The following is a 12,670-nucleotide window of genomic DNA, read 5'->3' as shown; positions in this document are numbered from 1 at the left end:
ACAAATAAACAGCAAGTTGAGCAGCAAATACACACAATCACTTAAAACTATCATCCAGGTTATGGTTATTACATAAGTTAATTTATTTTAGCCAAGATTACAAGCTATTTAAAAAAATAGGCTGATTATTTAGCCTGTGAAGAAGACAGCCTTCTACTATTCTTCCTAGTTCAGAGTTTGGATCTTGATTCAGTATTAATTCACAGGAAACACTGCTTCTAACCTGGGTCACCAGAAACACTTGGCTCTTCCAGGGAATCAGCATCAAACAATCAAGTCAGTGAGCCTGATAAAATATACAGTAAATCATTATGAAAGCTATCAGGGAACTAGCAAGGGTATTAGAACATTTGTCTGTTCATGTCTTCCTGTCCAAGGGCTGAAAACATTACTTCAGTTTCAAAATTATGGAAAAAATGAAGCCTCCAAATAGCAAATCAAGCAGGAAGAAGGCAGACAACTCTTAGCATAAGCTTTAAATGAAAGAGAATTTGAGTTTAAGTACAAATTATCTGCTGGTTTTAAGGAAAGGTAACAGTTTCTTCAGTTTGATTGACTGGGATAGGTATTAGCAAACGGTTTCCTATCACTCCAAGTTCAACAAATCAATGAAGAGGTGAAAGATAATTTAAATACAGCACTGTCAAGAGATCAATAGGTTAAAAATACTCTCCCTTTCTTCACTTTCTGTTTTAACATCAACTTACACAGTAAAACAACCATAACCTCAGCTACCCCTAAGGAAGGATTTCCACTACTTCCTCAGCATTAAGCATTTGCCATCTCAAACACTTCTGCAATTGTTCCCTTAATTTTCAGGCACATTCAGTTTTAATACACATAAAACTCAGTTATTGTCAGTTTCCACTCAGAGTTGTATCTCAAGTACAAACAGTGATCTGTTGGTAAGCACAAGCGCAGAAGAAAACACATTTTCCCTCCATTTTAAGTATCATTCACTTAATTTCATCTTTTCACTATTAATCACCTACTTTTGCAAAACAAAGACTATGACTGCTCCCCTATGATGAGGCTACAAGAGAGTGGTGATACTGGAGACACAGCAGGGAAAAGCACTTTTCCATCAGGTTGTTAAAAACAAGTAAACTCGGGTAAATCCTATTTTGAAAAATGCAATACAACAATCCTGCTGTGTAACAATGAACTATTACACAACTGCTTTGAAATCAAACTGTAAATGTAAGGAGTGTCAAAACTTATGGTGTGGAATTGATAATTTCATTAATATTTTGATTCAACAGAGTGTAACAGCCCACTCTTTATTTTCAATATATGAACAATCTCTTTTAGCAAAGCATTCAAGTACATCCTTTGGTGGGTGTTAGGCAGATGCAGTTTCTCTCCTGTGCCAGGGATCACAGAACAAACTCCAAAATACTGATGCATTACAATAATATTAACATATTTTAAATAATCCAGCTAAAGGTTTCCTACATGTATTTGAAATAGCAGAACACAAAATGAACACAAATTTAAGGAAGATGGAACCCAGGAAACATAAGTTGTCTTCCACTATGGCATATGCTTACTCCTATAAGCTTGTAAGAAAATAAGAGACAATCCTTCCCACACAAATATTTCATAATTGGTGTAAATTATCATGTGCAAATTTCAAGCCACTAATGCCAACTAATTTAGAGACTCTTAGAATGCTTAGGAAGCTCTTACTAAAATTTGGGCATCTTCAGTCTGCTCTTCAATAGTCTGCAAAGCTTTGGACAGATCCTCATAATCTTCATGAAGACTGAAGTCATCATCTGCTGAAACCTAAATGAATATGTAAAGGTATCAAAACATTTTATACATCCTTCCTTCACAATACAACTGTTCCTACTGCCATTACAACTGCTGAAAATAATCCCCTCCTTGTTAAAACACCATTTGCCATATTTAAATAGAAATCCTATTACTGAAAGATTATTATAAATAAGCTGAAATATCTAAATAGATGTTTTATCTAAATAGAAATTCTTATACCTTTAAAAAAGAATTTAGTGTTCAAATAAAGGTAATACACAACAACTCAAGTAACACTGAATTTTCTCTTGAAAAACAGGTATGCCCTCTATCATCACTTTATGATGATAGAGGATGTCTATATGACTGATGAAGTAAAAAGAATGAAACCTGAGTACTCTACCAAAATATATCAGAAAATTATCAATTTAGTAAGTTACCTCCTCATACTGATAATCATCTTTAGAGTCATCTGTTATGGTAAAGTCTGGAGGTTTAGTTAAGTCTGAAACAGCTGGTGCATGTGAAGAGTTCCAACTTAGAAAATAATATCTTAAAATAAGCATCCATAAATCTGCTACCCCCACCTCCACCCTTGTTCTTTTCAACACAAGACTTTCAACTTTCATGGCTTTCCTTCAGCCTCAAGGTGAGCAAGCCCAGTTCCATGCACAGAGACAGAATTTAGGTTTAAGTTTTTACAGCAGGTTTGAACACCTCTAAAACTTGACTCATCAGACCTCAGAAGCCAAGAACTATTCCAAAATAAAACAGCAGCTCGATTCTGCTCTCAGCCAAGCATCAGTTTTGAGAGGGGTGTTTCTGCACTAGAATTTCCACAGCCTGCTTAGCAGAGCTAGCTTCTCATGCTCAGGAAAATACCAGTTTTTAGCAAACTCAGATGTGGGAGTTGAAGCAGCGACACCTGAGGTCAAACAGGGCCACTTAAAAGAACTGAGGCAAACGCCTTAATAATCACAAGACAGTTACAATATAAAGATGAGGAACTTTCAAAACTCAAAAATTCATTTGGAAATTATCTACAGTTCCTTGAAATGCTTTAGAGTCAAACTTTGGATTAAACTACAAATAGTCTAAAATAAAAGCCAAATAAACATCTTTTCATCCCCTAGCCTCACAGCCCATGAAAGAATAATGAAATGTTTTTAGCAGATGCTGTTGACAGTTTCCCTAGGAAATCAGTTAGCCTACAAGTGACCCATGTAAATAAACCAGAAATTACCTTCCAAAGAAACGAAAAGCTGGCAATTCAGTACTTCACACAGACAGAAGATAAAAAAACCAACATGATTTTCCAGCTTTGCACCAAGTTTCCCAAATCTGAATTACTCTCCTAAAAACAGGCCTTTTGACAGTTGTCACAGTACAGTATATATGTAAAAGTAGAAAATATAGGTAAAAGTATCATCTGCATTCAAGACTACAGCATCCCAGCACCAGAAAAGCTCAGATAAGTTGTGTCCATCTGGAAAACTAACACCTGAACACCACAACCCCCAATAAGTAATAAACTTTCAAAAACTGGGGATTTTTTTTCCTCAATTTTCTATTTACCTGACTGTCCTTGTGATCCACTACGGTGTAAACTAATGTGTCATTTCAAACAATTTCTCCAGACTAAAATATTACATTAAAAATCCTAAGGTTTTTGTGGGGTTTTTTTGTTTGTTTGGGGTTTTTTTCTTCCAAAAATCATAGCTAGATGCACTATGAAATAAGGAAATTAATTTTAGAAACGACTGTATTTCTCCAGTGTTAAATCTGCTGAGGCAGTGCTTTTTTAAGCACATCACACTACAAACAGCTGTGTAGAATCACTAAGGTAGAAATGAGGCATGAGCTGCAAAAGGACACTCTTCCACTTTTTATAATTGGCTTTATATCAGCTTACAACTAAATTCCAGCAAGGCAGGAGAAACTAAGGTATGGTAGGGTCTAAATACTAAATATAAACAATATACTAAAGTATGACTGTTTAGCCTCTAAAAGCATTAGAGCTTCTTGATTTGCAGCTCACAGCTAGAAAAGAGAACAGGTGCAGCTCATCTGGCCTACTGACAAAAAAAGATTTTGGGACAAGCAACCAAAAAATTACACATTTAAAAGTCATAAACTTCCAACATAATTCGCTACAGCTAAAACGTGGAAAGAACTGGGTGGTTGTTGTTTTTTTTTTTTCTCTAAAAGCCACAGCAAGGTTACGTCTAGGTTATGTATCACGACCCTCATACTCAGTACAAACCAAAAACCATGAATACCCCAGCAGTCATTCTGCGATGGGAAATTAAAGAAGCACCTTTTCCAGCAGCACACTGGGAGTGTTAATAACAAACCTTGCCCCTCCTCCATAGGTATTTCGCATTTACTGCTCAATAGCTAACACAGGAGAAGTGACAAGAGCCTTTCATGCCGGGATTTTAACTCCTGCTCAGGCTGCCCACCAGCACTGGAGAACTCAATTCTCCCACTTTTCCGAGGGTAATTCAGGAACCCCGACCTTCAGCCAGGAAAGCAAACACCACCTTACAGTGAGCAAGACGCCACTGCCTCTGCAGGGCCAAAACCCCACATATTCACGGAATTGCTTAAGTTGAAAAAGACCTCTAAGACCAAACCGTTAACACAGCACCACGTTCACGTTCACCGCTAAATCAAATCCTCAAGTGCCACATCCACACAGGGCTTTTTAACCCTTCCAGGGACGGTGTGGACACTGCTTCCCTGGGCGGCCCGTTCCAATGCCTGGCCACCCGCTAAAGGAAGAAAATTTTCCCGGTACCTAAATGTCCCCTGGCATTGGATTGAGGCCATTTTCCTCTTGTCCCATCCCTTGTTCCCTGGGAGCAGAGCCCGGCCCCCCTCACTGCCCCTCCTGTCAGGGAGTTGTGCAGAACCAGAAGTTCCCCCTGAACCCCCTTTTCTCCAGGCTGTTCTCCTTCTCCAGCTCCCTCAGCCGCTCCCGGTGCTCCAGCCCCTTCCCCAGCTGTGCTGCCCTTCTCTGGACAGGCTTCAGCCGCTTTTCAGTCTCCGGGAAGAACCACCCACAGCGATTGCGGGATTTTTGACTTTCCCCCCGTACTCTCTCTCAACGCTGCCCTCACCCCACCCGACACCCAGGTGCCGGGTCCGCCCCGGCCGAGGCGGGAGGAGCGCTGAGGAGGCGGACCCCTGAGGCGGGGAAGCGGCACCCCCGGCGGAGCAGGAGGACAAGGATGGAGGGGGAAAGGCTGAGGAGGAAGAAGGATACTCTGCAGGCTGAACGCCGCCTCAGAGACCGCCGCCTCAGAGACCGCTGCCTCCTCCTCCTCCTCCGCCATGGCCGCGGCGTTGCCGGGGGCAACCTCTCGCGAGGAGAGGCGCCCGCGCGGCGGCGGGAAGAGAGCCGGCTTTAATTTAATTTAAATTCATTTCGCTTCGTTTAATTCAGTTTAATGACATTCAGCGTTTGTAACTCCAGGCGAAGCTCGTCGCGCGTTGGGGAGCGGCGCTGTGAGGAGCGGGGGAAAGGGCGAAGAGTCTCCGGAGGGCTCCGGGGCGGCCCCTCAGCGCCGGCACCTGCGGCCCCTCCGCTAAACACGCACCGCCCTTCCTAAGTGGAGGGAAAAACAGCAGGAAATGAAGGGGGAAACCGCTTCGAACTCCTAAAAAGGGACTAATTTTTTCTGCAATTGGAACATTTTTGTAGGTGGAAGCTGAGCTAAGTCCTTTGGGACTGATTGCTTAAGTCCTTTCAGAACCCAAACTCTCCTGTCATTCTATATTCACGTTTAAAAGCAGTTTTCCCAGGAAAATGTTTGGGAGTGCAACATATATTTGTGAAGAACACACGTCGTGGCTCCTAGGAGTTTGAAATAAAGTTGCAGGATGCAACAGAAAATTTTCTGTTGCTTTTTCTTATTTTAAGGTAAGCTTAGAGGTACAAGTCGTAAATTCCCATTGAGTTAAGGGAATTAACATGCAACAGGAACTCAGAATCAGTGCTTGAACTAATGTAAAGTAACGGAAATAAGTGCCCAAAGTATTTAGGGGGGGAAAGTAATAAAAAAAAATGCTAATGGTTGGATTGAAAGGAGAGGCACCAGTTTTGCTTGCAGGGTTAACTAAAAAAAAGCAAAAAAAACACAACCAAAAACATAACAAAACAAAACAAAAAAAACCACAAACAAACAAACAAAAAACCAAAGCCACAAAATAACAAAAACAAACAAAAAACAACAACAAAACAACAAGCAACCAAAAAACACCAATTAAAAAACAAACAAAACAAACAAAAAAAAAACAAAAACAAAACAAAAACAAACAAACAAAAAAAACCCCAAAACAACAACAACAACAAAAAACCCCAAAACACCAAACACCGAGCATGGAAATACAGTCTGAAGATCAGAGAAGATGTAAGTGGAGGAAACTGAATTATGGAATTCAGTTAAGACTTTAGCCTGAAAAGATAGAATCCTGCAAGAGGACCTGCTCTCTGTGAAACTGTTGTTTTGGCACTATGCGGAGATTATCAAGTCACACAGGATTGCCATTCCTTTCCCATGACAGACACAGTCTTGAGAAATGACAAGTACTTTGGCCCTGTCAAAGTCTCCAAATAAAAGAACAGTGTTTTGGCCCAAGATTGTCACAACACCTGAAGATGACAAAAACTATTGTATTTCCTCAAATTCTTTCTAACACCATTGTTGAGTTTAATACATGTCAGAGCTTGAACTCAGCTGGTTTCAAGAGATAGAGAGTAAATGCTGCCCTACCTTTCTTGATCTGGGTTGGCTGGGGTTTCCCTCCCTGCTTCAGGTTAAACTGATGTGAGCAGGACAATGTTCTTTCATCGTATCGAACCCACCAGAGGCATCCTGAACTCCAGCAGAGCATCTCAAAAAAAGAATTAGCAGAAGTGGCATCATGAAGCACAACGTTTACCAGTCAGTACTCCTAAACTGCAGATTGAAAAGGTGATAACGCTACAAAAGTTGGGCTGGCTAAAACTGAAGGCACCACTGTCTTTGTGTCGGGGAAGTTTCCAATTCCACCACAAATCCCAGAGTAAGTGTAACTTTATGTCATACAGGCAAGCATAGCTGATTAAGTTAATACCAATCAATTCTCTCAGCACCATTTGCTGTTAGCCTTTACACAAAGAGTTGAACAAACAAAATGCTAAGCAATACCCTTCTTTGAGTTCTCTCTCTCTGCAGCCTAACTTCTCCCTACAAACTATTCACTGGACTTTCTGTCTCACTAAAACACTAAAATGTATGGTATCCACAACTGAAGAAGAGTGGCGGAAGCTTACAAAGGGCTCAGAAAGGTGCTTCGGAGAAGATTAGAAAACAGTTAATAGTGACAGACAAAAGGATCTCAATCTTCTTGGTTTATTTAAGGAATTGTTGAAGATCAATGTCAATGGGTAATGGATTTGGTAAAAAAAGGCTATGCAAAGACAGAACCATATCAAGAGAGTAGATCAAGGTTAGATGTTAGGAAGAAATTGTTCCCTGTGAGGGTGCTGAGGCCCTGGCGCAGCTCAGAGAAGCTGCAGTTGCCACATCCCTGGAAGTGGCCAAGGCCAGGTTGGACAGGGGTTGGAACAACCTGGGATAGTGAAAGGGGTCCCTGCCCAGGGAAGGGGTGGGATTGGATGAGCTTTAAGGTCTCTTCCAACCTAAGCCATTTGGGATTCTATAATACCCAATAGTACAAAGAATTAGCTAAAATAAGTCATAGCTAAAAGGAAATAGCTGCTTTTTTTTTTTTTTTTTTTTTTTTTTTTTTTTTTTTTTTTTTTTTTTTTTTTTTTTTTAGTAAATCCAACTGATTTTCAAGTATCCAGAAGGATTTTAAGAACCACAGGGTTCTTCTTTAAAAGTTCTATTCTCCATTCAGACACCAGCTAGTTCAGGACATCCTATGGCTTGCATTTTCAAAAAGTCAAATATAGGCAGTGCACTTTCTATAAAAAAAAAAGCTGCAGTCAAAAAATAACAAATTCTATCATATGTGGACGTTTGCCAACGTTGTAAAGGACCCACAGAGTTTTTCTGATAACTTTTAAATACAATTCGGTTGGTCAAAGATTGTTACCTCCCAAAGATTTAAAGCTTTGTTTGGAAACAGTGTTTGGTTGACAACTTCTAAACTCTTTATGTCATCCTACTGTGACTATATAAATGGCCTCATTGTACTGACATTTTCCTTCAAAGGGAAACAAGCCAACTAGTTTCTGCCATAAATACTTTGTATTTGATTATTGCTAAGCTGAATTCCAAGCACCCAATTCACCCTGGTTTATAGCCTCATAACAGTCTGGATTATAAATGATTATCATCTCCCAAATGGCAGCAACCAGTGCTGTTACTGTATCCCATAACTTCTCATGAGAAAGATGTGGAAGCAGCATCTGCCGTAGCTTGAGCATTTCATTAGACAGGCTGTTTGCTTTTCTCACAGAGCAAAGGCTGAGGCGTGTACCTCCGCCAGATCTATCAGGCAGATAGATGGGCCAGACGAGGAAGAGGATTTAAAAGAGATCACGTATGAAAACTGGACTTACTGGAATGCTCCAGAAGCATTGTCTGTGCTCCCAATCCCTAAGGGCCAGGTACTCTTTCCTTTATGCCACCAGCGGAAAGACTGAGAGACTCTCCTTGCATTCAGAGCGTAATATTCGGCGATCAAACTGACTACAATTTTGACAAGCTGGAGTTAAAAAACCAGAACAAACATGTGAGCTACTTTCAGTGACTTTCCTTCCCCTGCAGGAACACATCCAAGAGGTTCAGTATATGCACTTCATCACGGCAGACAAGCAGCCAACAAAGAATTATCTGCCCCACTGACTTTCACACACCCATTTCTAATTGTTCTTCAGCGCAGCTTTTGGGGAGGAAGGATGAGTCAATGTCAGCAATTCAGCTTTCAGAATGAGCACAAAGCGCGGCCAGGAATGCTCTGACAGCAGTACCACGATGACAGTCAAGAGGCCATTGTCCACACGGTCCTGGTGGAGCACGGGACCACAGCTGGAAGCCAGAATGAGTTGGCAAACATCTTGTTCCAACTTCTGCTGTGCCATCTGGCTTCCAGTGAGGTGACTGACGTTAAATGTATTTTCTCTGTATTGCCATCTGGCAGCTGCTTGTACAACAACAGAGTAACATGCAGAATTTGGCTAAGAGTTATCCCAAGAATCACATCAAGGGTACTTGTAGCGCAGACTCTGAAATGGAGAAAAGCTTACAAGGAAAGTTTTGTCAGCTGCAGGCGTTACAGGCACAGAGTATTGCAGGTGAGTAAGAGGGAGTGGGAAATTATATATCCCTACGTTTTGCATGTGTTTATTTTACAGAGTTCCCATAAAACACTCTACAGGGAAGGAAGGGACATGCACACAGGTTTCCAAAGGACACAAATATTGTATCCAATGAAATGTCTGTTCTTGAGAAGGTTCAGCACATTTGCCATGCTGTGGAAGCACAATCGCTTTCCCAACTTTAGGAAAACAGGATATTTTTTTTCTTTTTTTTCCTGCTGTAATGTTGTATGCCAAAGGCAATTCTGATAAAGGAAGTGTAATAAATGCGATAGACCAAATTCAGTAAATCAAAATTTAGAATTTTATTTTGAGACAAAATAACAGTCTCCAATAGCCACAATTAAAAGGACAGCGTCGAACCCCGGGTTTCGGCACTGGGTGAACGCGGTAACACACTCTGTCAGTCTGTCACCCCCCCCAAGTTCACATTTTCGGTCTGAGGCGGTCCATTTTTATACACTGGTTCGCTGAGGAAAAATCGGGACTCCAAGACTCCCCCTTCCGAGGCAGCCTCATTAGCTATTCATGGTTGGGTTCTGGTGGGGTTGAAAGGATCTTCTCAGGAGAACAATGTCTTGATTGCTGTGTCCGGATACAGTGTAGAGATGTTAATGTCGGGTGGGGACAGGTAAGATATCGATCTGATGTAATCATTTGGTTCTCCGGGTTCTCCATCTCCCTTTTCTGTCGTTTTTGTTCTCCTCTAACGATTCCCGGCAGGCAGAAGCCTTTTCGTGTAATTCTTGGCATAGTTTTCTCATGTCCCTCCCGTGCAATCTCTAGCAAAAGAATTCCTTGTGTCCCCCTTGCTGTTTCAGTCCCAGTTAACCCGTTGTATACTCGATTAGAAGTAAAACTTACCTCTTACAGAGAATGAATTACATATTATAATATTTAACATGAATTAACTTTAGGACATATATCACAGAAGGATATTTAAGGAATTGATTAGTACAAATGTAGTCTCAAAAAGAGAGACTCTGCTGCTTTAACAGAAATTTCATCTAAAAATGTCAGGATTGCCAAACACAGTGTAACTGCAGTGTAATAATACCTGTAATGTCAGGTCATCCTTATAAAGGTCACATTTGCAAAGCTGTAGTAACCTTGCTGAACTTTAAATGTAACAGCATAGGGTGCTTCAAAAAAAAGAGTAGGATTTTTAGTAAATATGATCCCACGACAGCTTAAATCAATCAACTTTCTACTCTAGCTCCTGCTGGGCACTCCTGCTTTTTTTCCTTGTTCCTGTATTGGTGCTCATATGATTCTCAAATAACTTAAGTCTAAAAAAAGCTAATCCAGATGAAATTTAAAAAAAAAAAAAAAAAAAAAAAAAAAAAAAAAAAAAAAAAAAAAAAAAAAAAGGCGGGGGGGGGGAGGTGTGTTAGTTTTTTGTTTGGTTACCTTTTTCTTTTTTTTTGTTTTGTTTTGTTTTAATGAGGAAAAGTAACACCAAAATGGTAGAGGTTTGGCACTCAGAGTTAAGCTGAAGCGACTAATTGTATTTTGCCTCTACTCTGTAAGAAGAACATTAAATATATAAGACTCTGCTTCATTTCCAGGTATTTCTGTAGATTAGATGTAGGATACTCTAAATCCCTCAAATAAGAGTTTGAGTGGAGATCATATAGAAACAAAAACGTCTGTTTCCAACACATGAGCAGTTCTGCTTATGGTCCTTCTCCTAAGCATTTTATTGAAGCACAATGAGCATTAGGTGGAATACTAGTTAAACTGCTTAATCACCAAATGCAAAATATTGCTTTCTTTAGTAATTTTTCAAAATTCAGTCTGATTTCTGGCTTCAGCATCACACAGCTCTTTCACAGGAAGGAATGAGACAATAATCTGCTCAAAGCCTGACAGTATGAGTGAAAACAGAAGTATGAAGAGTTTTGACTATGCTTAGAGAAAAATTTGGGAGTCAACAGTCATGAATTTTGTCAATAATACAGCAAAGACATCAGTACAACGTGAGCCCAGGGCACGGCTCTGGGGAGTGCAGGTTTCCCACTGCAGACGTGGAACGGTGATGTATATAGTGCAGTCTGTACACTGTGATGCATAATAGAAGAGTTATTCTATCCACACTGATGCTGCTCTTATGGTTCTTCCACAGCCTCCACATCTCTGCATGGTGTTGCCCATGAAAATTATCGGGAGCATTGGACAGACCAATTATGTTGGCTCTGCCTGTTCTAAATTCAGGAGCATTTCTGCATCACAGAGAGAATAAATAGTGCTAAAGGACAGGAGAGGTGCCACATAGTAACTTTTTATTTTAAAAGTGCATAGAGTGAGCAGTGTTCTCTCTGAACTCCAGTTTCATGAACACAAGTATTTATACAGCTTATAGGGATGGATGATCATTGGTTCCTGACAATTAGAGGCTTTTCACTTAATATGTTCTTCTCCCCTTTGAAATTAAGTTTAGTTAATGTGCTCTTCAAGGCAACTGTGACCACAAAGCAGCTAATACACTCCTACTACAAGCTAAGAAAAAAAATAACTCCATGTGGCTGTTGTAAAAGGAAAAGCCACCACCCTTAGCACAAAAGATCAGAGAAAACAAAGTGCTGTATTTTTTCCTAGTCTGTACTTAGCAAGAGAGGCAAGAATTGAGACACCACCATGTCAGAGCACATGAGCTAAAGGACAAGCAACACAAAAGCTTGCAGAAACTGTTCCTTTTTCTTATTTTACCATGCTTCCAAGGGCTTCACTCCTTGTTACCCAGGTGATACATCTTCCCATTGGAAGTCTTAAGTGTCATGCTAATAATTAGCACATGCCAGAGGCAATTTTGGTAGTTTCCTGCTCTTTTTTTTGCTGTTGTTGTTGTTGTACATGCTCACATTAAAACTAAACATGACAAAGTTTTCTGTATCAAAACCAGATTAAAAATTTACGTAAAGGAATACATCTACCAAAACCATATATTATTCAAAAATGATTGGGTGCTTGGACAAAATTATCTCCTTACACCCAATTCTGTCTTTTATCTGTGTCTTTGTAAGATAGAGCACAGTCTCCTTCACTTTTTCTCCTTCTTGTTGTCCCAAAAACACTTGCCTGCTCTTTGCCGCTTCCCTTGCTTGAGCTCACTCCTCCCTTTTTTTGCTCTAGCTTTTCCTATTCTGACCAACCATTTACATTTCCATTTTTAGCAACTTTGAAAACCCTTGGCAATTTCTTCAACCTGTGTTTTCAGAGGTAGGCCTGGAATAAACTGTTTACTCTTGTTCTAAAAACAACCAGGAAAATTTACCCAAAAAATGGTCCAAGAAGCCACAGAATCTGATATAAAATGAGCAAAGAGTAGCAGGGAATTCATAGCCAAAAGCAGCATTTGCTAGCAGAGCTTTTAGCTTTTCTTTCCTCACCTGCTTAAGGCTTGTTGCCTTGATGGAGGCCAAGCATGGAATTTTAGGTTCCTCTAGCATTTTCTTTGGCTTCATTGCAGTGTCATTTTTTTCACCTACAGAATATGAAAATATAAGTCATTTCAAGGTGTCCACCTCTAAACTGTCTTATCTGAGCTGAAGGTGGCAGTGTACACTGATTTGTCTA

General features: G+C 40.2%; 1 protein-coding gene across 11 annotated transcripts in view; it reads right to left on the bottom strand.

Annotated features, from left to right (window-relative positions):
• SPAG16 (sperm associated antigen 16) overlaps positions 1–5,295 on the bottom strand; it is a 373,943-nt gene extending 368,648 nt beyond the window's left edge. For 3 of the 11 annotated variants that reach the window (XR_005701600.2, XM_040069146.2, XM_040069147.2), the window contains exons 1-3: positions 5,027–5,292; positions 2,199–2,245; positions 1,690–1,788 (exon numbers count right to left, since the gene is read on the bottom strand). Coding sequence is in view for 6 of the 11 variants with exons in the window: in XM_040069146.2 (XP_039925080.1) it covers positions 1,690–1,788; positions 2,199–2,245; positions 5,027–5,096 (216 nt within the window). In the remaining 5 variants the exon portion in view is untranslated. Of the gene's footprint in view, positions 1–1,689; positions 1,789–2,198; positions 2,246–2,498; positions 2,597–3,001; positions 3,035–4,394; positions 4,519–4,558; positions 4,639–5,026 lie in introns of those variants that run through there. The other 8 variants (XM_040069137.2, XM_040069139.2, XM_040069140.2 and 5 more) reach the window with 6 other exon arrangements.
• Between the last annotated feature and the right edge of the window lie 7,375 nt (positions 5,296–12,670).

This window comes from Hirundo rustica, chromosome 7 (genome assembly GCF_015227805.2).
Source record: "Hirundo rustica isolate bHirRus1 chromosome 7, bHirRus1.pri.v3, whole genome shotgun sequence".
In the NCBI taxonomy this organism is placed as follows: Eukaryota; Metazoa; Chordata; class Aves; order Passeriformes; family Hirundinidae; genus Hirundo; species Hirundo rustica.
The sequence above is the reverse complement of the archived record's forward strand: the minus strand, read 5'-3'. Positions and strand labels throughout refer to the sequence as shown.